Source organism: Arachis stenosperma, chromosome 4, assembly GCF_014773155.1.
Source record: "Arachis stenosperma cultivar V10309 chromosome 4, arast.V10309.gnm1.PFL2, whole genome shotgun sequence".
Classification (NCBI taxonomy): Eukaryota; Viridiplantae; Streptophyta; class Magnoliopsida; order Fabales; family Fabaceae; genus Arachis; species Arachis stenosperma.
This window is the reverse complement of record NC_080380.1, coordinates 133,600,326-133,625,964: the sequence shown is the minus strand read 5'-3', so window position 1 is coordinate 133,625,964 and position 25,639 is coordinate 133,600,326. Positions and strand designations below refer to the sequence as shown.

Genomic DNA, 25,639 nt, shown 5'->3' with positions numbered 1-25,639 from the left:
GTCTCGTGGAAAGTTTAAGGTATTTAACCTGTACCAGGCCTGACATTTTATTTTCAGTTGGGTTAATTAGTCGTTACATGGAGAATCCAATAGAAATTCATAAGAAGGCAACCAAGAGAATTCTTTGCTATCTTAGAGATACTCTTGAGTATGGCATGTTTTATTCAGCTTCAGATGAATTCAAATTAATGGGCTATTGTGATAGTGATTATGCTGGGGATATTGACGACAGGAAGAGTACTACTGGCTTTGTTTTCTTTTTAGAAAATAATGCAATTCCTTGGTGTTCTAAGAAACAACCTATAGTCACTCTTTCAACTTGTGAAGCTAAATATGTTGCTGCCACTGCCTGTGCATGTCATGCAATTTAGCTGAAGATACTACTGAAGAAACTTTATTTTGAGCAAGCTGAATCCACCAAGATCATGATGGACACTAAATCAGCGAGTTCCCTAGCAAAGAATCCAATGTTTCACGACAGAAGCAAGCACATAGAAACAAAGTATCATTTCATTCGACAATGTATTGAAAACATGCATGTAGAGGTTAAGTATGTGAAATCACTTGATCAAGTTGCTGACATTTTCACAAAACCTCTGAAATATGATACTTTTCAAAAGTTAAGGATTATGATTGGAGTCGAAAAATTATCAAGTTTAAGGAGAATGTTAAAAATAAACTTGATGGTTAGAATTTAAGAATGAATAGTGTAAGAACCGAAATTTTTTACGTAAAACCGTTTTAATAAAATAATTTCAGTGGCCGGAGTAGATTCAAAATTTAGAAGTTTCAATTTGAAAATATAAACGTGAAATTTGGTTTCAATGAATTTTTCTTAGTTGGAAAATGTATCTTTTTTGAAAGGTTTTTGTAAAAATGCGTACTAGCGCTTAAGCTAGCAGTATCGACTTTAGTTTGTCCAATACTACGTATTTTGGAAAATAAGATTTTAAAAATGTATTTATTGCTTTGAAAGGATAAAAATAATTTAAAATCGAAAACCGGACACTAATCTTAAAGGTTTTGTCCCAAAGTGGGTCAAACAGACAAAAAACGCTAACGGGTTGGATCGGGCTCAAGGCCTAACATATATAAGTTCATTAAATGAGCTTTGAGCTCATTTTCCAGCCCAAAGAGAGAGAGAGAGAGAGAGCCGCGGTTTGAAGAGAAGAGAGGAGAAGAGGGAGGTCACTAATCACCTCCATCTTCCGGGAGCCATAACTTGAGCTATAGAGCTCCCATTGACGAGCCGTTTATGGCCACGCGAAGCTCTTGATGAGTTCTTCCTTTTTATTTAAGAAAATTTGGTAAGAACTTGAAACTCACTCCGAAGTTTTGTGCCCTAACTTCTGCATTTTTGGGGGTTTGATTTTTTAGTGGATTTTGTGGTTTTGCTTGTTTAGGTGATCTCTAGTAGCGGGTAACTGTTGAAAATTGTCCCAATCCTGTTTGGACAAGGTAAAGTTGCTTATAAATCCTTGTGGTGCTATATGTTGTGGTTTCTAGGTTTTGATTTTGGTATATATGTGATGTTAGATTGAGTTGTGGGTGTTTGTTAGAGTTGGTTGAGGCTTTGGATCGAGTTTGGTGGCTTCGTTTTGGTGTTTGGTGTATTTGAGAATCGGCTAATGTATGATTTCAGTTTCTTTTATGTAATATGTAATGTTACTGGACACTTAGGCTAGTTGACCTTAAGATAGGATTGAGTTAAATAAATGGTGGATTGGATTATGTATGTGGCATGTGAATTGTGATGAAGATTTTTATGAGTTGTGTATGTTTGAGTTCGATTATTGTGTTAATGAAAAGATTGATGATTTGTGTTGTTGATGGGGATTGATTGATGTTGTAATGGTGTTGTGTGGAAGGAATTGGAACAATAACGATGATGATTACATGATTCTGATAATGATTGTTGGCATTTTAATGATGTTGAAGGTTGATGATGAATGTGAGAATTATCGTTGTTGATGAGGGTTATTGGTGTTAATTATAAATTATGATATTGGTTGATGTTTGTGTGTATGTTGAGTGTGGTAATATGAATGTGGATAATAATTGATAATGTTAAGGTTAAGTGATGAGGATTTGTAGTGGTTGTTGATGTTTGTTGTTGGTTGAAGATGGTTATGAGTATTTATGATGGTTTTAGATGTTGATGATTAAGGAATTTGATAGTATTGAGTAGTGTAATAGGGATATTATGGATGGTTGAGTTGAAAAAGAAAGGGTATGGACTTTTATGTTGTTTTGGTATTGTTTGGGTTGTGATTGGTTTGGTTTTGAATTAGAAGTTTTGGTAAAAATGAGGTTTTGAGACTTTTGGTAAAAACTTATTTTTGGTAAACTTTGACAGGTCATAACTTGTGCCTCAATTTTCAAAATTTGTTGAAATTTGTTTAGAATTAAAGTTCATTGAAAAGTCTTCAAATTGATATAAAGTTTGTAAAAATTGGATTTTTGTAGAGGAAGTTATGATCATTCAAAGTTTGGTGTCAAAATCTAAAATTTTGTTGAGTTGCAGAATTTTGTGATTTCTGGTATGTGCGCACGCACACCCCTGTGAAAATTTAAACTTGTGCACACGCACAGCCTTGTGCGTACGCACACTTAGGGGAATGGCTTTTGTTTAGAGCGCTAGCATAACCTGTGCGCGCACACAACCAATGAAGATTTACAACCTATGCGCACGCACAGCTCTGTGCGCACGCACACGTTGGGAAGGACAGTCTGTTGAGGGCGCGAGCACACCTTGTGCGAGTGAACAGAATCGAAAAATTTTGTACCTGTGCGTACGCAGACCTCTATGCGTACGCACACCTTTTAAAACTTCTTCTTAGCGTGCGCACACACACTCCTGTGTGTTCGCACACGCTGTGTTTCTCAAACTTAAACTTTGTTTTCAACTATTTCATCTTCCCAACAAGATTGTAAGCTTCTATAACACCATTTTAAGACTCCTGAGCTTAATTTCTGGGCATTAAAACATGGGGAAGAACTTAAGAGATTTAGTTTGATATTGTTTCGAAAAACTAGAGAATGGAGGCTTAGGTTTTTGGTGTACTGAGGACGGGTTTGGTGGAATGAGAAGGAAGAATGGTATATGAATTGAGAGATTGACGAACTAATGAGTTCGGAATAGAATTAAGGACTGATGATGGCATTGAAGAAAAGTGTGCTTGGCACTATATCCTTGGAATGTTGAAAATTGATAATTAAAAGTGGATTGAGATGAGAAATGGTGATGACTGGTGATGATTTGAGATTAATGAACTTGTTGAATGTTGAGAGTGTGCCAGGCACTATATCCTTGGGTTAAGTATGATGAGAACTCAGAGAAGAATGATGATCTTGTTGAATGTGGAGAGTGTGCCAGACACTATATCCTTGGGTTAAGCATGATAGTGTGCAGGGCACTATATAGGGGGAATGAATTATGATTGATAATCTTTTCTACTGCAAGAGTGTGCCAGACACTATATCATTGGGTTACGCATGAGAGTGTCCCCGCACTATATCCGTGGGTCAATAGAGTGTGTCTGGCACTATATCCGTGAGCGTAGCAGAAAGGCTACATTCGAAAGGATGTGTCAGGTTGGCATTTATGAACCGACAAGTGATATCACGAGCCAATATGAAAGACATTCATCATATGCATCTCTTATGTGCTTGTTTGCTTTGATTACTTGAGTTTGCCTAATTGTATAACATGCCTACTTATTTCTTGAGTTACTTGTTATATATGAATAGTATATGTGCTTTACTTGCTTGCATTATCTGTGATTGTCTGGTGCTGAGGAGGATAGGAAAGTGGTGGCGATGGGTCACATGGAGGGTAGGTTGGCGAAGGCTGTGGGATACAGAAGTGTGGTTTAGTATTAGTTAGAAATTTCCTAAGTTTAGATAACCCTGTTTACGATTTGTGGTTTAAGTATTTATTTTGTTAAGGCTTGAATGTTCTGTATCGATATGAAGTTCTAGGATTGCCTTCGGCGTCCCGAAACCTTATATTTTACATTATTGGGCACTGTTAACATACTGAGAACCTCCGGTTCTCATACCATATTCTGTTGTTATTTTTCAGATGTAGGTCGCAATCCACCTTGGTGAGTTGCTTGGTGGTGACAGAGCGGAGGATCCTCATTCTGTTTTTGGGAGTCTTTTGATTATTTTGTAGATGTCTCTCATCCTTTGTATTTATTTTTTCCTAGAGGCTTACTTTTGAGAGAACAATTTGTATAAGCTATTTTTAATTGTCAAACTTCTATACTATCTATATATAACTATCCGGCTTAAACTCCGCGAGTCGTGGATAGATCTTTATACTATTATACTATTATCTTTTGTTATATTATATCCATATCTCGTGCGTTAAGTTAGTAGTTTCGTAAGTACGCTTTGCGCTTTCCAAATCCTGTTTTTGAGCTATATCCTTCATCGGGCTTCTAGACTATGTTAATTCTTTCTACATATTATACGTATGAGCTTTAGAACTGTCGTAACCTTTGATTAACCTTTGCTTTACGACGCGAGGTAAAGCTTAGGCTAGTTAGAGTGTTACAAATAGAAACCACAGTTTGAATAAGTTGTTTATATTTAGTTTTAATTTAAACCATTTGTTTATTAAGATGTATTAAGTTTAGATGTCAAAGAAAAGTATAAATACATATGTAATCATTTCATAAATAACAACACACAAATACATTTAATATATTCCTCTTTATTTTATATTTTTCGTGAGTGTGTGTGCCTTGTTCTTTTATTTTCCAACAAAAAGTTGGCGGGTGGGCCATAAATTTCGACAAAAATAGAGATTAAGATGTTATTTTAAGTTGACAGATTTTGATTTTATATTTTTTTAAAGAAAATTTTAAATCTTACAAAAAAGAAGTAATTAAATAAGTTGATCAATAAGTTATTTTTTTAAATTTAAATTATTTATATAAAATATAATAAAAATTTTAAAATTTGTCTAATTAATAGAAAATATAAAATCGTTTATAGAAAATATTTGATAAAGAAATAAAAGATATACAAAAAATAAGGATTCAAACTGAAAAAAAAAAGATACATTGAAATTGAAACAAAAATAAAAATGATAGATTGAATTTGAATACAAAGAAAATTACTCTATTCTCTACCCAATTTCTTAACGCAACCAGAAAGGGACTCCTTAATTTAATTTGTCAATGCCATAGTTTGGGAATTGAATAGAAGGGACTCCTCAACCTTCTACCCAATTCCTCGATGTAGCAACAGAGGGACTATTCAACCTCAATTGTCCACATCATGGTTTCATCATGAAACTAAAAAAAAGAGGTTTTTAAACTTCTAAATCATTCTGTATTACGACTACCTTAGTTTATAAGGTATTTATAACCTCGTATTAGATTAAAATATAAAAAACCCTGAGCCCACAAACATAAGGCCCAATCTAGTAATTAAATAAACAAAATAAAAATATATCAAATTAAATTAAAACATTTTAAAAATATAAACTAATATCTTCTAAATAACGCTTACTTAAACTCTTCATATCACGAACATTTGAAGCACATATCAATAACCAATTTTTTTTTATTTTTAAAATATACAATTTTCATTTTTATCAGAATTAAATAACATATACTTTAGTCAGTTAAATTAAAACTGGTGATATTACACGTATAAGGGATTTAGTAACTAAATTTTACTAAATTGGCATAAGTCCAATAAAAAAAATATGTGCATGCCACTACTTTTCTTTTTCCGTATTTTTTTCACATAAATTTTTGTTAAAAAAATACAAAAACTTATTCATATATATAAAATTTTACACAATACAAAAATTTGTGTACATAGCATAAATTTATCAATATAACATATAAAACTTTTGTATATAGTACAAAAATTTTTATCCATAATATAAATTTTTTTTATCTATTTTATATTGTACTTAATATTTTTTTATTTATAATTTAGACTTAAAAAAAGAAAAATATTAAAAAAATTGATATAACACATTGAAGAGGTCACGAGAAGAAGAAACATTGTTATACAATTTTCTTTTTACTTTTGGGAATAAAGTAAAATAGTGAATGGTTTTTAAAGCAGTTGCAATAAACTTTAAAAATTTGTCTAAAATTATTTATGAGAATAATACCCAATTATTATTATTATTATTATTATTATTATTATTATTATTATTTTGGTTTTTTTACTTCTCCATTTAAAAATTTTTTGTTGATTAATAAATTACTACATATAAAATATAAAATTCAAATTCTCAACATTTATTTAAGTAAATAAATTGAATAAATATTCAACCGATTCAAATTGGTTATTATTATCATGCATTATTAAAAACATAATAACTAATGAGACATGAAACAAGGTACGACACCTAAAACAAGAAATAGTTAAACTACTAATTATTATGATTTTAAAATATTTTATATATACATTAAAATTAGTCATTAGTGTAAAATTAATTTCGCTAGATAATTAATTAAAATACCAACCAACTACAGTCAATTAGTATATAAAATACAAAAAAAATCCAACAAAAAAGGAAAAAAAACCCTAAATCAAGAGTAATCATAATCCTACTTTAACTCTCATTTACAATTTAAAAAAAAATACAAAACTATTTTCCTTCATGTACATATCACTCACGTCAGAACCCCTCCCACCACGTCACCTAGCCGCACTGTTTAGACTTTAGAGTCAATTCCAATTGCCTCAGCAGTCATCACGTCCCACCAGAACTGCATCGTTGCACCGTGCTGACACAAAACCTTCCACCTCCAGCAGCCACGCCTCCTCCACCGTCAACGACGGATTACCTCCCATCACAAGCAATTACACGTCCATTTTCGCCACCAACCACTACAAAAAAATGTTGAGTATTGTCAGATTTAGTGATAACTATTACCGATAGATTCAGTGGTGGTTTTGTCATCGAATACGAGCAAGATTTCGTTTCCAGAATTGACTACCGTTGGATTTTTTATTCCGCCGCTAAATCCAACGATAATTAGTGGTACGGTGCCAAATCTTATTTTACAGACGAATTTTCAGTCAGTATATCCTACCAATATAATAGTTTAATGAAACGCGGCGTTTAGACACTTTATTGGCAAAAATTTTTGCAGGTAAATCCGATGATAAAATTTGGGTTAAATTCAAATGTGAAACACTTTTCCCTCACTTTTGCAAAATCCCTCTCTCTCTTTCTTCTCTCTCTCTTATCGTCTTTTCTCTCGTTTTGTCTCTAGATCACATCTTCTCCGTTGAAGCTGTCGTTATCACCACCACCACTTGAAACTTCTATTGTCGCCGCCGCTGCACATTGTCCTCACTGCTGCTGAAGCTGTCGCCCCCGCTGCTACTGTTGGTGTTCGTGGCCATCGATGGGGCACATTATCGCCGTTGCTACCGCCTCTTGTCACGACCACACTTCTACCATCCTACAGCCACTATCAGGGGTACTTTTTGTATAGTTTTTTATTTTTTCGGATTTTTTGAGAGTTTAGGATTTTGTTAGGTATTTTATTAAATTATTGATTAAATTAGTATAATGAGGTTTGTGATTAAGATTTGTGATGTTAATTTAATATAAATAGAAATTAAAGAAAGTTAGAGTAGGTTTAGTAGGGTGAGATTAAAAGTGCTTGAGCTGTTGGAAGATTTTATTTAGTTTGTTGAATTAGTTTCACCTTGTGAATTTAATAAGTTGTCTTTTTTATTAGAATGGTGTTATTTTGTCTGAGATCAATTGAAGTTTGCTTTTTTTATAGTCTGTGCATCCGTGTTCCAGGTCAGTATTCTATTTCTAAATATAATCAATTGTTTAAGTTTTATGTCGGATTAACTTTTCCCAAGATAGCGTTTTAGGGCAGAAGTGGGAGAAGGTTGCGTAGAAGCTCCTTCTCAAAACCTTTGTTTGTTGAAAAATTGTAGAGTTATAAGGGGTTACGTACTAGAACGGTTATTTTGATGTGTTATTGAATGCGTGTTTGTTCTAATTTATGCTTGCAGTTGTTTCCTCTGTGAAAACTGATAAATTTATTTGGTGGATGTCTCCGTGTTAATAAAAAATTCTGCCAAAAGTTTGTTTAAATTGTTTAAAACATATTTGGTTTGAAAAAATAATAATCAAATTTGGTGGGAGATTCTAATTATAGGAGACACCCTGTCGAATTTTCTAAAAATTTTAATAAGTTGTGTTGTTGGTTGAATTATAGGGTGTTTGTTACAAAATATTTCCAAATCATCACATGTGGATGTATGATAGGGGTAACGGTGGACGGGAGAGTTTAAAACCTCATTTCTTTGAGGGGGTTGATGCGTTTGCTGCGTATGTCTTCAACATAGAATCGTTTAGGTCTTAAGGGGTATCTAAGTGTCTGTGCTATAAGTGTCGGCTAACTAAGTTATTAGGACCTTCAGATATAACACTTTACCTTTATCGTAATGGGTTCAAGGATGGGTAGATGTGGATGAAACATGGAGAAGTGGATGAGTAGGAAATTAACCAGTCTGCCTCGAATTTCAATAGGTCTGGGGGTCGATCAAAGAGAGTTCGGGTGGTTAGAGAAATAAGCATGGAAGTAATAAATTGGGAGGGTAACAAAAAAAATATAACAAGATGGCGTTTGATGCAATAGGTGTTACTAATGTAAAAGATGCTGAACAAGAGCCTAACCTAAAGGGAAAAAGCTTTTGCCAGTTGTTAGAATTTGTTGCGAAATCTTTGTACAATAGGTCAGTTCATTCGAGCCTAACTCGTGAGATTGAGTGATTTGCAAGTTTGGCATTTTGTCAGTAGAATTCCAAGAATAATCGATAACGAGGGAGATTTGAGACCTCCAAGATATGGCAAGGAGTATAATTGGACGAAGTAGAGTATATTTTGGGAGTTGCCTTATTGAAAAGACAATTTGGTTCAACATTGTCTTGACGTGATATACATTGAAAAGAATGTGTTTGATAATATTGTGCACACAATAATGGACGATGAAAGGACAAAGAATAATGATAAGGCATGGTTAGACTTAGTGGACATTTGCAAATGGACAGATCTAAACTTAAAGAGACTCGAGAACTGTTAATGGGCTAAACTAAAGGCAATGTATGTTTGCTCTAACGAAACACTAGAGAGAAAATATTTGTAGATGGATTAGAGGATTAAAGTTTTTCGATGGTTTTGCCTCTAACTTAGGTAAGTGTACAAATTTCTCACAAGGTAGATTTGTTGGGTTGAAGAGTCATGATTGTCATGTCTTTATGGAGTCATTGCTTCCTGTCGCATTTAGAGAACCTCCTACCAACATCTAGAAACCTCTCACAGAAATAAGTAAATTTTTTAGGGAGTTATGTGTTATAAAACTTAACGTAAATGATCTTATAGTCATGGAGAATAACATTCGAATCATACTTTGTAAGTTAGAGAAGATATTTTCTCCCGAATTTTTTTATGCCATAGAACACTTAGCAATCCACTTGTCATACGAAGTAAGAGTATGTGTGCCAGTCCAATTTAGGTGGATGTACCCATTTGAGAGGATGATTTGATCATTTAAGCGCACTATAAAGAACGGAGGTCGGATCGAGGGTAGTATCTGCGAGGCATTCCTAACTAAAGAAACATCCGTATTTTGCTCCTTCTATTTTGAGTCTCATGTTGAGTCATGTAAAACAAGAGTTGGAAAGAGTGATGAGAGGAGAGAATCCTTATTAGGTGGACCAACGTATCTAATATTTGTTCCAGAAAGAGTTACAATAGACATGGGTAATGAATATTGGTTAGAGAAAAAAAATCGATGTCGCACATTTGCATGTGTTGCTTAACTGTAACTAGGTTTTACCTTACCTGATGTGAATTTTATAGTCTTCGTAATTATAGCATTTAGTAACATACTTTGTTAGTCATCTAATTAAAACTTCAGTACACTGAAATTTTTTTTATTATCTATCCTATTGTATCATAGGTTATTCCAAGAAATAAATTCAGATACATCACTGAATAATTTTTCACATTGGTTCAGTCAGAGTGCATTTAGCAGACATAATGGATTAGAAACTAATTGCAATTAGTTGGGGACCAATGAATAAGGGCAGAAGTTACTCGAGTTACAACATTAATGGATATCGATTTCATTCTTTACAATGGTCAGCTGGAAGAAAAATAGGAGTTTGGGTTCGTAGGGACTCAAGCGGTGGTCATTCTAATTGGTATGGTGTATTGCAAAATATAATTTAATTAGAGTATTTTTATCGCACTATATACAAGATGCGCGTGTTTAAATATGAATGATATGATTCAAATTTGTGACAAGGAACACAAAAATACAAGGACTACAATATCACTGAAGTAAATGCGACCAGGAAATATAGGGACTAGAATTCTTTTGTTCTACCTCAAAATGCATGATATGTATACTATTTGCCTTATTTGGGTCTTGCAATTCTAGTTGGGTGGTTGTAGTTAAGACTAAGCTAAGAAGTAGCATCGAGTCTGGTAGGACAGAGGGTCAGGAACCTTTTCAAAATGATAACCTAACTCCTTCGAAAATAGTGGTTGATACTGGTGATCCGATCACCCTTAAGTCGGCTGTTATGGATGATGACATCATTGATTTTAGGATAGGTGACAATACACTACCACTGGACGACGACGATCTTGAAGAAGAAGAAGACAAGTTCGATATATGATCAGAAAATTATCTCGGAAGAGGAGGATGATGAACCACAGGAAGAAGATGATGAATTGGAATAAGGTTAATGTTATAGTTCTATCTTATATATTTCTTTATCAAACTTTCATTTCGTGTTTGAATTCTATATATTTGATATTTTACATCATATATAAATCACTATTTTCAGATAAAATGCTAATTTATTTTTTACTAATTGAGCGTTGACTATCAATTATTAATTATCCGGGTCCATTATATTATAAATTAAAAAAATAAAAAAAATTGACTCTACCATCGAATTTACTGACGGAATTTCTCAAAGATAGAGATCATCCATGTTAATTTTAAAAGATAAAAAAGGACGTAAGTCGGATTTTTCCGACAATATAGTGACACGAAGTCTCAACTAATGGCACCAATATTACCGTCGAATTTTTTCGACGCTAATGTGCATCTGATTTTTGTCATTGAACTATCATATTTTACCGCAAGTTACCATCGGAATAAAAAATCCAACCAATTATAGGTTTATACCATTAAATTATTTTCGTTATTCTGCCAGTAAATCCAACGATAATCAGCATTTTTCTTATAGTGCAGCAGCCACAATCCTCCACCGTCAACGACGCATCATTTTCTGTCACCTACAGTTCTGCATAACGTTACAAACGTGGTAACACAAACTTTTCTTCTCTTTTTCCTCCGTCTCTCTTCTTCTTTTGTTTATGTTTTAGATGTTTCTTTTTATTAGGTTTTGAAGAATTTTTTTTATGCTTTTAAATGTTTTTTTTTATTTTTTAATATTTTTTTATATTTTTAAAAAATGACATCTAAAATTCAATAAATAAAAACATCTAAAATTATAGAAAAAAAATCAAAATCTAATAAAAAATCTAAACTTATTGAAAAAATATTTAAAATCTAATAAAAAATATCTAAAATTATTATATAAGAACTTCTACGGTGACCTAGAAAAGAAGTGAAGGGAGAGATGAGGCAAAGGGAGAGGCCTGAAGAAAAAGAGTTACGGATAAAGAGAAAAAGAAGAGAATGGGACGACACGTGTTTTTTTTAAGTAAAATTAATTTTTTAAATTTTAAAATAATTTTTTCTTTTTGTGAAAAGTTAGCCGTTAAAAAATATGTTTGAATATAAAATAAATATTAAAATGAGTTAGTGTACAGTTAGTATCATTATTATTATTAGAGAAATGCTAGGAGGATAATGATTTTGTTGAATAATATGAACAACCACTAATTAAATTAAAATATACGACACTTTTAAATTAATCTTTTAAATTTTAATATTAAAATAATTATCTATACACTAATAAAATAAACCTCCAATATATCTATTATAATTTTATTATTTACCTATACTTTTTCTTATTATTATTATTGTTGTTGTTCTCTCGTTGTCTTCGTTTATGAGTGTCACATAGCTGTTAACAATGGCAGCTGCTAACACGAATATCGCATCAACCGGAATCGTTCTGGAGGCACTACGAAAGGATAACTATGAGAACTGGAGCACTCTCCTGAAGAACTATCTGGTGGGTCAAGATCTCTGGCATGGTATTATTGTTGAGGCTGAAGCTGATGATCAAAATATTCCTCCTGATCAAGATATAGTCCGGCCCAGGGAAATAAGTAACAGATCCAAAAATGCAAAAGCTTTACATGCAATTCAACTCGCATGTGGATCTGAGAATCTCTCCAACATAAGAAAAGTGAAAAATGCGAGAGACGCTTGGAATCACTTGAAGTTCACCTTCAGCGAGGACTCGAGAGCCTTTCCAGATACTGAGCAGGGAAGTGAAAGTCAACACATTTTCAAGCTCCACAGTTACATCAAGAGAGGCTACTGGAACGATGCAAAATCCTTCATCGAAAGAAACACCGATGCAATCTTCTTTACCGTGCCCTCTTCAGGAAGAACCGTCCTTCACGTCGCGGTGGCTTCCGGGCAAAAAGCGATAGTGAAGGAGTTGGTTAACAGAGGGAACCGGCGGCTGCTGAGAATGCAAGACAAAAAGGGATACACTTGTCTTGCTCTTGCTGCTAAATTTACAGATGACACGGAGATCGCGGAGTGGTTGATTAAGAAAGGAGGAACAGAGATGCTAACCATCAAGACCAAAGATGACGACGAGGGTGGTGGTGGTAGTGTTGATGATAAAATAACAAAGCGAAAGAAAGATGACGATGATAATGATGATGGTAATGACAAAGGAAAGATTCCAGTGGTGATAGCAGCAGCCATGGGTCACAAAAAGATGACCAAGTATCTGTTCTCCCAAACTCCTATTGAGGTCTTTTTCGACAACGATGGCCATTACGGGCTTATGCTTCTCAGGCGATGCATCGATGCAGAAATATTTGGTAAGGTTCAAATTCAGTTTTCTTTTTCTTCTGCACAGTAACTTAAGGTAATAGCAGATGATTGAATAACAAATCTCGAAAAATTTTACATTATTATCAATATATGTAAATTCAAATTTCTATATTATATTAATGGGAAAATATGAAGAACCAATTGAAGTTTAGGGAGTATTAGAGATATAACCATTAGTGTTATTTTTTTTATTAGCTTAAGGTTTTGGGATTAGAGATATCATGACATGGTATTAGAGTTCTAAATCCGAAAGGTCAAGAGTTTGATCTTTGGTGAACCCGAAAATCATATTAATCTTTTAAAAAGATGTTTATTATCTCTAGTACTCAGATTTATTTTAAATAGTATGAAAGATGTTCATTTTATAACTTATAAGTTATAACCCACTATACATATTGTAAAAATAAATCAATATCTCCCTAAAAAACTCTTAATTAATTTGTCAACCACCCTTATCAAAATATATTTTATTCCTGTCATCAACAATATAAAATGAAAAATATTCCATTTTTATTTTAAAGTAATTTTTTATTGTCTTTTAATCATTATTGCTAAAAAATAAACTCATATCTTACCAAACTAGCCAACAAAAGCACACCTTATCTTATAGGTGTATATAGTCCACTCCAATTTTGAATACTTTAAGAGTTAATTTAGTGTAATTTTATTGAGTCTAAATTTAAGAAAAAATTTTAAAAATAGATCCAATCATTATTTATAGTCAAGTCTAAGTTAAATGAATTTGACTTCATTCGATTTATGTACACTCTAAAAAAACTAAAAATATATATATTTTAAATAAATTTTAATAGTATGTTATATTAATTATAAATTTATTGTTTTATTTTAATCATAGAATTAGAAAATAAATTAAAGAAACATCAAATTAGAATTTATAGACAAATTTAAATTCAAATATGGATATCAACTTCTCAATAACAATTTTTTTATAAATAATTGCATTATAAATAAGTTTTTTTTATAAATTAATATTAAAATTTTAAAAGCCCGATTTTTACCCGATTTAGACTCGGCATAATTGTGACGCAAAAATATTTAGATTTTATTCGATATAAGACCGAATTAGAGTTTAAAAAATAAACTCATTGTATATTTAAGGTTCAATCTAAATTAAGAGAGATCCAATTTCACCTGACTCATACACTCCTACCTTAACTAACGACTTTATTTTTATGCCTCTAGCAGCATGTATATTCAGGTAAAAGAACTATGGAAAAACAATTTGAGTTGCCAATATTAATTATATTTTTTTATTATAAAATTTTGTTTTTTAATTCTTTTTTTTATTTATTTTAAGATTTATCGTTAGAAAAAATTTAAACTAAAATGTATATTTTAAATTTTAACTTTTTTTAAAAAATAAACTGATATTAACTTAAACAATCTGATTCTCTAATTAAAATTATCCATATTCTATTAGCTGATCAAATCGTATTCCATATCTTTGGCCGGCCGCGGCTTTGCTTCACCTCTCTACTCTCTAGAGTAAAAAGCAACCCAAACTACCCCAGGACCTTATGAGAATGTTATAGAACTTTCTTTCATAAAAGGTAAATTTCTAAGAAAAGCCTCAATGCCCTTGTATAGTAATGGAACATCTTAAACGTTTTCATATATATATATATATATATAATTTCTAAAATAACTCTTCCAAATCTCTTTGGCATATAGGTAAAATTCAATATTACTATAACCTGATATATATGAATGACTTCTTTTGTTTTCCATTTTCAGATCTTGCCGCCGTGTTACTCCAACATAGACGAAATAGGACGATGAATCCTCTGATTCGTAAACCCAAAGACCTTCGGCCCATAGTATATGCATTAGCTCACATGCATTCTGCATTTCGTAGTGGTACCCATCTTGGATGGTGGCGGCAATTTATTTATAAATGTGAGTCCTTCTATTTACTTACATATGTAAACCAATAAGGCATTCAGAATAAAATTAATAGATTTCACTGTAATTGAAAATACAATAAATAAAAAGGAGTACATCAGACGGTAGTAATATATTATGCTAGGTGTATATTAAAATTAGTCATTAAAATTAATTATTAATATTAAATATATATTAAAATATAAAATACATACTAAAAATAAATTAAATAATATATATATATATATATATATAAATATATAATAATAACTGATTTTGATAATTAATTTTAATGTATAAATAATATTTTTTTGGTTAAAAATATCAGTTTCCCTAAGAGTAAGGGTAATAATATTTTTACACAAATAAATAAAATTAATCATCCACTATATATCACGTCTTAACAAAGAGCTAGAGAGACATGTGAAAGGAAAAAAGAGAGATGTGTGGTGGATAATTCTTTTATTTGATAAAGGAAAATCTTTGTAAATATATTATTACACAATTCAGTAAAATCTTGATCCTGAAATTAGCTTATGTTAGACAAGCATTTTGGTTGCAGAAACGTTTAAAAGTACTCTCTTTGGTATATATATATAGGAAAAGTAAAGAACTGTTGAATGCTTTATGCTTGAAATACAGAATGAAAACAAAAATAAATTAAAATCTCTAAGCAACATTCTAAATTAGTTTATTATAAATTATAATTTAGTAGGTAATTTTATAATTAATTCTTAATTTTAATTTTCTTAATTAGTTAGTGATGATGAAATAGATGAAGTATAATATAACCCAATAACAATATCTACAAAAATATTTTGAACATATGGAAGAAATTACAGGTCCCATCAGGGCAGCTATAAATTCTTTGTTAACTGAAGAAAACATATATAATGAAAATTTAATATTTATAATTTTTAAATATTTTCAATAATTATATATTATTGCAGTATCATGTTGTGACTAAAAGCTATTTAATTTTTATAATAACTTTCATATAAGTCATTACATAATTGATTTAAATATACTTCCTTTCTTCGTCGTATTATTATTATTATTATTATTATTATTATTATTATTATTATTATTATTATTATTATTATTATTATTATTATTATTATTATTATTATTATTATAAAATAAAAAAAATGCACATGAACATTAAAAATGGCGTTGAACTCATCTTAATATGTTTTTCACAGATAAAATTTAGCAGACTTCTTTGATAGGACTATATAATACCCACAAAGAGACTGGGACGATTATAGTCTATTCCTTTTTTTTTTTTACAATATCTCCTAGCTCGAGAGGTGAATGACTAATTTGTCGTTGGTTTGTCGCTGCATACACAAGGCGAGATTCGAACTCCCCACACTTACTTAAGCGAACTAGTGAACTAACCACTAGACCAACCCAACTTGGTTAATAGTCTATTTATTATTACAGGTTTGAGAATACCATCACACTTAGACCTTGACGGTACTAGTATCGAGATCGTTCTACATGTCAAATACGATAAGGAACCACCAAACAGAAATACAGTTTCATGGAAAATCATTATCAAAGTAGTCGTTTTGTGGCCCTTGAAACTCCTAATATGTAAGTTTTCACCCATTTCCTTCACATACATGCATGTTATCATTAGTATATTAATTTGTTCTCATTTTCTAATGGGAAGGGAAAAAAATGCTTATGCTCTTTCAATGTTTTCGTTTAGGGCTACCTTTTAAGCTATTGATCAAATATGTCATCGCTCCACCAGTTTTACCAATACTTCGAATACTTCCTGGTATGCATGTAGTATAATATATAAATGCTGCTGATGCTTATATGCCTGCTACTTTTCTTGGGTCATAAGTCAGAATAATTTAATTATATTTGAGTGGATCATAGTTGTTTCCTTAGTTCCTACCTTGTATTTTTTGCCACCTGTTCTTTTCTGATTGACATCTCTAGATAAATAATTAAAACCCCCTTCTAAAATTTCTAATACTTTCAGGAAGTGAGAAAATATATGAGATGAAAAGGAACCATTATCTGGTACTTGAAATTCTCAAATGCTTGAGCAGAAAAATGTCATCACTAGAGGAACCAGAGCTACATGAGTGCTTAGCCTACGACACTATATTACATGCAGCCAAGCATGGAATTATTGAGTTCATAGATTCAATGAGGCATGCGAATCCTGATCTTATGTGGGCCATGGACAAAAATAAGAGGGGCATATTTTCACATGCAATTTTGAATAGACAAGAAAAAGTGTTCCAACTCATTACCAAAATTGAAGGGCATAAAGAGATGATTGCGTCCCGTAAAGACGTGTTTAACAATAACATGTTGCACTTGGCAGCAGCCTTAGGACCTTCCTCTTATCTTGATAGTAGATCCAATGCGGCTCTTCAAATGCAAAGAGAACTTCATTGGTATAAGGTAATTCGACATTTTTCGCTCTATATTTTAAATTTAATGAGTCGTGCCTTTTAACAAAAGTAAGGTGCATATACAAATTGACAGAATTAGAAGTCATTAAAAAAAACTATATAACCCCTCAAATAAAAGTTTCGTAACTTGTATTAAGATCAGAAGGGTGAGAAGGATCTTGGTTATGGAAGGGAAGAAACAGAGGAGGGAGAACAGAACTTGGAATAGACGTGTATTGAGTGATTGTGTATTGGATCAAAAGGTTACTTAGCTCAGTTTACAACCCTGCTTTATATACTACAAGCTAGTCATGCTTTCAATACACCTTGCATACTGCTGCACAGAATTAACTGTCAAAACAGAACTACTAGCTTGTGTGCTAAATTATATCTTTACCCTTGCTTAATTCTAAGAGAAACTTTTAAAAGATGTGGTTATTACTAATTTACCCCTATAACACAACAATAGCAACAAAATCCTTTCACCAATTAAGAAAAACTGAAATTGTTAGTTATTAAATTATAAAAAAATTAATCAATAATTTAATTTAGATGTGGTGTTGATGTAAAAGTATTTTATAATAAATATATAATAATTAAATATATCATTGGTAAATATTTCTAATAAAAAAAATTCATTAAACTAAAGAAATTGATAAAAAGAGAAAATCGAATTTAGAATTTTCATTACTCGTGAATTTTGTTAGATAATTAAATGAGTAATATTAGGAAACCAACATTAATTATTTAATTTCAATTAACATTATAGTAAAATATCAAATAAGTTTAACATAAAATTTACTAAAATAATTTTTTGTTGAGTTTGATTTCGGATGATTCTTTTAATTGTTAGATGATTTTCTTTTCAAGAGTTTCAAATGTTTGTTTTCTTTTATACCAAATGTTAGCTGCAATGTTAGTTAGTTGTACAATGTTAGTTCTCAAGAGACTTTTTTTAATCAAATTTCAATAGAAACTCAGGGCAATTAACTTTATATAAAATTGATAGTTAAGAATGATGAGATGATAATTTAGTAAAATTTATCAACTCATTTAACTACTTTCATTTATTAACTTCACATGAAATTAACTACAACTGAGTTTTTACATTAAATCTTTGTTTGGTTAGTTTTATCTAATTGTTTGTCCCTTTCGAAACTATACTTGACATTTTTTATCTTTTCAATATGTGAGCAGGCGGTGAAAGATATTGTGCATCCCAAGTGCAAAGAAGCTAAAAATGTTGATGGCAAGAAGCCTCGTGAACTGTTCACCAAAAACCATGAGAGTTTGGTGAAAGAAGGTGAAAACTGGGCAAGAGATACCGCTCGTTCTTTTACGATTGTTGGTACTCTCATCATCACCATCATGTTCGCTGCAGCCTTCTCTGCCTCAGGAGGACGTGATTCAGACACTGGCGTACCCACCTTATTAAGGTTAAGAAAGCGTGCTTTTAAGGTGTTTATTTTAGCAGATGCAATTTCGCTCATCACATCTTCTTCTTCGGTCTTGATTTTTATTTGGATCCTGACGTCGCGTTACGCTGAGAATGATTTCCTCTGGAAGTTACCCGTCAAATTCCTCGCAGGCCTCCTCACCCTGTTTGTTTCATTGACATCCATGATGATAGCCTTTGGTGCTGCGCTTTATATGATGCTCAAGGGACACAGAGGGATTATAATGGCAGTGGTATCGCTCGCGGTTGTTCCAGTTTTGGTACTCATACCAACACTGTTGTTCCTCTCTTTTGAGATTTTTATATCTACATGGAGATCTAGTTTGCTCCCTGATAAGAAGGGATAGAGAAAAGTTTGGCTGATAAATAGCATTATTTGGCTTGGCAAGCTTTGGGAAAAACGTTTTAACCAACAAAGGCTAAAAGGAAAAACGTTTTTCTTTTTTGTTTTTTTCAATATGTAATAATTCTCTAAGAAAAAGTGCAAAATAGAATACTTTTTGTGTGTATTTCCCTATAAATTGTATGCAGATACTAAATTCGTTTGTCCATGTGTTTATAAGAAATAAAATTTAGAACTAATAAATAAAAGAAATAATGTATTTAAATTTAAATTTTAATAAATAAAATATAATATTCTAAATAATTTTATAATCATTTGTACCATGAACTTTACAAACGCGGATAAAAGTACTTATTAAATAAAAAAACTAACGGTATACCCATAAAAGATGGATTTCGTACGACAAAAGTATTCGAATTCTATTTTTTTGTACTTTTTAATTAAATTTCTAAATTACTCCATTTATCTTCAACATTAACACGACCATCTCTTCTTTTAATTCTTTGAACACAAGAACTCTGAACCCACAATCACCAATTCTTCATCGTTCAATTTTCGCGTTTTCTTTGGCAACTCCAAATCCAACAAAATATCCACATACGAACAACATCACCATCAATGACGATGAAGAAAAAATCGAATAAAAAAACAACAAGCCAAATGACGACGAAGACTTTGTTGGCAATGGTGAAGAATCTACAGGACACTGCTGTTGAAGGAGAAGAATCTGTTAGTGGCGGCGAGGTGACCGTAAGATGTGGCACCGAGCAGGGACGCAATGGGGAGTCTGCCGGCAAGGAATTTGCAGGACGCAACGATGTTGCTACTAGAGGAAAAGAATATGCTAGTGGTGGCGAAGTGACCGCAAGACACCGTGCTTAACAACGACGTGATGAGAGACTGACGACGAACAAGAACGACACAAGGAATCTATAGGGGCACGATGGAGAACGACGGTGAGAGTGAGTGAAGGAGGCGGTGAGGCTTGAGAGAGTAAGTGTTTGAGGTTTCAAAGGTGCATGCTGAGTTATGGAGGTTATATTATGAAGAACTGAGAAGGTTTGGAAATTGAGGAAGAAGAGATAGTGGTGGAGTTGAGGTTGAAGATAAACGGTGAGAGTAATTTAAAAATTAAATTAAAAAAAGTCAATAAAAATTTAAGATTTAGATACTTTTGTCGTACGGAACCCATCTTTCATTGGTATAACGTTATTTTTTTATGGATTTTTGTCCGCGTTCGCAAAATTTATAGGCACAAATAATTGTTTTTCTTTTTAATAAATTAAAAATATTTTATATTCTCTCATTTGATACCAAACTAATTATATATATATATATATATATATATATATATATATATATATATATATATATATATTCCTATTCCATTTATTATAATTGAATGACTAGCTTTCAACGACCATAAAAATTAGTAAAGTGATAATTAGATGTTTGAATATGTTGACCTTGGATTAATTAGTGCTTGAAAAAAAATATCAATTACACTACAAGAAATGCACTGAGTACAGTCGAAATTATTAGATTTAGCATCAAACGTTAGTGTCGACTTTATTGTTGGATTAAGCGACAGGTTTGATGTGAAATTTCATCATACCAAATAATTACCAGCGGATAACCACTTTTGACGGTAAAGTCGTCAGTAACTTTTGGTAGAAAACCACAACAAATAGGTGCCAAAATTAGCGTCAGAGTTACCGTCAAAAGAATATGACAATAGCCAATTTTAATGGAACACTGCATTTTGGTTATCCGCACTGCGCTATCATCGGATTTATTCGCCGGTAAATTTGATGGTAATCGTGCTTAAAATTCGAATCACGAACCTCTCTCCCTTCATTTCGAATTCACTCCCTCTCTCTCTCTCTCTCTCTCTCTCTCTCTCTCTCTCTCTCTCTCTCTCTCTCTCTCTCTCTCTCTCTCTCTCTCTCTCTCTCTCTCTCTCTCTCTCTCTCTCTAACCACTCACACTCCCACTCTTTCTCTAACCTTCTCATCTCCTTCAACCTCAGCCGCCGCCATTGCCACAAACGTTGCCACTACTGCTGCAAACACCCCTGCCACTTTTGCTTCTCCAGCACTATACCTCCACCCCTCTTCTCCGTTTTCTCTTATTCTGGATTTAAGGTTTTTTGTTTGAATTCTGTTTATTTCAAATTCTGTTACTTCAAGTTAATTAATTAGTTAGTAGATTTTAATTAGTTTAATTTTCTATTTAGTGGATTTAGGTGGCTAAGATAAGTTAGAATATGTTAGATTAGACTCTGAGATTGCTGAAAAATATTGAATTATTGAGCTGTTTGCTAATTCTTGCTACTTAAATTGTTTGAAAAATATTTGACTGTATTGATGAATTGCTGTTTGACTGCTAATTTTGATGAATTTTGATACTGAAATTGTTTGGATAATTTTAATTGTGTTCATTCATTGCATTAAGGTCGTCGTTGCTGAAAATATGCTTATAAATGTTTTGATGCTTGTTACCATTATTGTTAAACTCTCGAGTACGAGTTTATGAGTTTAGATATGGAATCAAGTTGACTCAGACATAGACTCTATCCTGAGTAAACTCGGTTAGACTCGACTAGACTCGGTCAAACTTGGACAAACTCGTGAGTTTAGGACCGAGTTAGCGAGTTTGTGTTTTTCTTCATTTTTACTCAAAAAAGCGTCATTTTGAAACAAAAAAAAAACACTTTATTTTTCATTAGGGTTACGATAACACTCCCAAAGAATGAAAGAAAACTCACTCACAACTCACTCATCTGCGTCGTTTCTTTCAAGTCTCACATCTCCACTATCCGCAACTCCATCGTGCTATCACCGTTTACGAGTTCGACTACTTCTCCTACAGTCCTATCTCTGCTCTGGTTTGCGCCGTCGTGAAATTTATGACTTTGTCGCCGTTGTTTCGTACTGCTGCTGCACCCTCACCACCGCTATCTGCTGCACCCTTGTCTTCGATTTGCTGTTGCAGGGACTTTGCCTCTTCTTTTCTTCTGTATCATCTATTTTTTGTATACTTTTTGTCCCTTTTTTTTGAGCCTTTGCTTTTTGATTTAGTTTTTTTTTTCTTTTTAAATTTTATTGCTTCTAATTTTAGCATATTGCTTATCGTTTATGTTAGATGACCAGATGGTTCATCCATTTATGACTTATTAGTAATTTATTATTTTGATTAGAGTTAATTTGATTATTTGATATTGTTCAATGTTGAATTAAAGATTTAATATTACAGATTTAGAATTTTTAATTTTGTGTGTTCTATGTTGTATTTGTATAAAAATAATTATAGAGGATTTGAATGCGTATTTTGAAATATTTGTTATAATGTATGCTACTATTTTAATTTATTATGTGTTTTAAGATTAATATTATTAATTTTGAAGGATTAGAATTGAGTATATATATAAACTTCATAACGGGTTAACTCGTACGAGTCTACGAGTTAACTTGCGAGTCGAGTCTAGGTCAGCTCCACGAGTTTACTTAGACTCGCGAGTTTGACAACTTGCTTGTGACCAAGTTTACGCATTAATCTCTTGCCAGACTCAAGTTTTACTTTTTGATTTCTACAACTTTTTTTGTTTGCATTTTCTTTCATACTCTATTTATGTTATGCAATAATTCTTGTTATTTAAAATTTTAACTTGCCGTTGAATGAATGAATTTTTTTATTCATTTTGAATTTATGTTTTGTTGAACAATCCTTACTTCTTTTTTTTTTTTGCAATTTTAGAAAATCTGGAATTGTATTTGTACTTGTTGCAATGTTAAGTTTCATTTATACCTGTTAAGTGTTTGATGTTTTCAGTTAAAAAAAGTATATGTAACCAATAATATTTTTGAACAATGTGTGAATAATGTGAATTAATAGTGTTAAAAGAATAAATTAATTTTAGATTTAATTAGTAGCATTAAATTAAGGTATAATATATTTTTATTTAATTGGTAGTTGTTCATATTATTCAAAATGGTCATTATTTACCTAACACTCCCTAATTAGTTAATATAGATAGTAATTTTCTTATCTTGTCTTGAGTGTAGGACATAGACGAATCTTGAGTCACATAATTGCTTAATTAATTGTAAATATGGTGGTTGAATCGATTTAATGAACATAATTCTAATTGCCTTTTCACGATTTTTGTCGTCAACTAGTTAAGACTTTATTAATTAGGTTGAGAAACTCTAACAAACTTATCCTTCATGTTTTTGGTTGATTAATTAGGACAATTTCATCTTAATTGTTTGTATGGTTTATTGAATTGAGTTTTGAAGTGTTTGGGTCAATATAGCTAACTAACTTTCTACAATTTTAGTGGTTAACTGGCTAAGACCTTGTTAATTTAGTTAAGAAACTCCAATTGACGTACCATTGATGTTTTTGGTTGACTTATTAGAAAAATTTACTTTTTTATTGATATAAATAAAATGGCAATGATAATCTATCTTTAAAAGAAAAAATATAGGTAGACAACATTATTAAACAATGTGAATAATGGAATTAAAAAAATAAATTAATTTTAAATTTAATTAATGCAATGAGTAGTTAATGTCTAATAATAACTAAATTTAAAATTCGTTATTTAAGTTGTTCAAAAAAACTATTAATTACCTAACATAACTCTAATTAAAAATACCTCTAACCCAAGGTACTTTTATTTCATTAACTTATATTTCTCCAATTACCTTTCTTTTTATTTATTTGCATTTTATCATTATTTCTTAAAGTCTGATTTCCATGCTCAAAATTCCCTTACTTCTGTTATCAATCTAAATATCCTTTTCTTGGAATATGACCCGAGCCTAAACTTTTGGTTTACATTTTAAACTTATTAATATATTTACTATATTGAGTGTATTAATATATTTTGCTGGACAAATATGACGATAGGTAATAAAGGTAGATCGAGTGGATTACGTGATCATCGTAGAGGGGTTCTACCGAATATATAAGGATTGTCCAGTCATCGTCCTCTATTCCGACTATTCTGTCGACCCATATGACGTCACAGACAGATTCAGCGGACCAGCAATTCATCATGGTCCCAAATTCGAAAAACGTGCCTTCTTTTACTACGCCCCCTGCAGATACATTGACAACGTCGACAGAACCTGCGGTGGGTGATTCCTCTGATTCCCCCCAACAGGATACTCCTCCACCACCTCCTGTCATCCGACTGAGGATTTGGTCCAATGGCATGTCGTCGTGAGTACATTCACTTTATATGTTTGTTTAATCTTAAGTTTATGCGTTTTTATGAGCTTTTTAATGGTAGTTTTCTTTCTGTTAGGTTTGCACCAAATCTCAATGCTTACACACAAGAGATCTTTGACGTTATTAAGTCGATGTACGACCACTCGTGGATGACCTACACACAGATTCTGGTTGTGACTAGAGATCAATGGTTTCAAAAGTGGACAGTAAGAATCCAATAATGCTGAATTAATTAACTTTATTTGAACTGTATTTTATTTCGACTAACTAATGTTAGTGAATCACTTTATACAGTTGAAATTTATATGGGATGTGAAGTATAATCTCATGATTTGGAAGATCTACGACGACCAGACAGCCAAATGTTTTTAATAGATGATGAGCGACGTTCGTAAGAGGTGCGACCACCTCACGTCGTGAAACCGTCCAAACATAAAAAAGGAACTGAAAATCTATTTTATTCGTGATGAAGGCTTCAAATTTATTTTTTTTAGTTGATATATTATTTTATTAGTTGATATATTAATTTAGTCACACATAAACCTATCTAAATTTTTGTTGACTTAGATATTGAATTCCTTGAAGGTACTTCCGAAAATACAAGTGTGTTAAAGAAAATGAACATATGCCTTTCGTCGCACCTAAGATCCTTTATTCTATAGAATTTTGATGGTGCTGATGTTGATATTCAATTTGCAACATATATAATAAAGAATGCAAGTGTGTTAAAGAAATGACCATATGTTGCTCGAGTTCCTCAAGTGAAGGAGATACGATCCAAAATTTTAAAAAAGATATATCCAAGGTTCTTAGGAACTCTACAGCTTGTGAACTCTTGTTTGAATGATATGAATAGTCTCTTCATCTTCTTAGTATTTTATATAGTTTTTAGTTCCTACATGTATTGCTGTTTGTTTTGGAAGACATATATTATTAGTGTGGAATAAATTGTGTTCATAATGTTTGAGAGATTCTAGTTCTTTCCAGCATCAATGCCATGCTTGTTTCTAATTTCTGTTCAGTTTGACGAATGGCTAAATATTGATATGATATATAGTCATTTCGGTGGGAGCTTGTAATTTACTAATTTGCCGTTGGTGAAGTGTGACACTTCATATATTCATAGTCACGTATAGAAACAGGATTAATCAAGTAATTGTTTGCCTAAATAAAAACCTTTCTGTCTTTTGCCTAAACTATACTGATC

General features: G+C 31.9%; 1 protein-coding gene across 1 annotated transcript; it reads left to right on the top strand.

The window, feature by feature from the left end:
- Positions 1-12,125: 12,125 nt before the first annotated feature.
- LOC130976455 (uncharacterized) lies at positions 12,126-19,388 on the top strand. Its single transcript, XM_057901326.1, has 6 exons — positions 12,126-13,060; positions 14,829-14,990; positions 16,422-16,574; positions 16,693-16,764; positions 16,975-17,405; positions 18,593-19,388. The coding sequence occupies exons 1-6, from the start codon at positions 12,130-12,132 to the stop codon at positions 19,196-19,198; spliced, it is 2,355 nt and encodes a 784-aa protein (XP_057757309.1). The 5' UTR covers positions 12,126-12,129; the 3' UTR covers positions 19,199-19,388.
- Positions 19,389-25,639: the final 6,251 nt, after the last annotated feature.

Bases quoted from the DNA above. Each gene is read 5' to 3' on its own strand.
- LOC130976455 (XM_057901326.1), top strand. From the start codon at position 12,130: ATGGCAGCTGCTAACACGAATATCGCATCAACCGGAATCGTTCTGGAG. The intron at 16,575-16,692 runs GTAAGTTTTCAC...GTTTTCGTTTAG, and splicing joins GCCCTTGAAACTCCTAATAT to GGCTACCTTTTAAGCTATTG. The intron at 16,765-16,974 runs GTATGCATGTAG...TAATACTTTCAG, and splicing joins AATACTTCGAATACTTCCTG to GAAGTGAGAAAATATATGAG.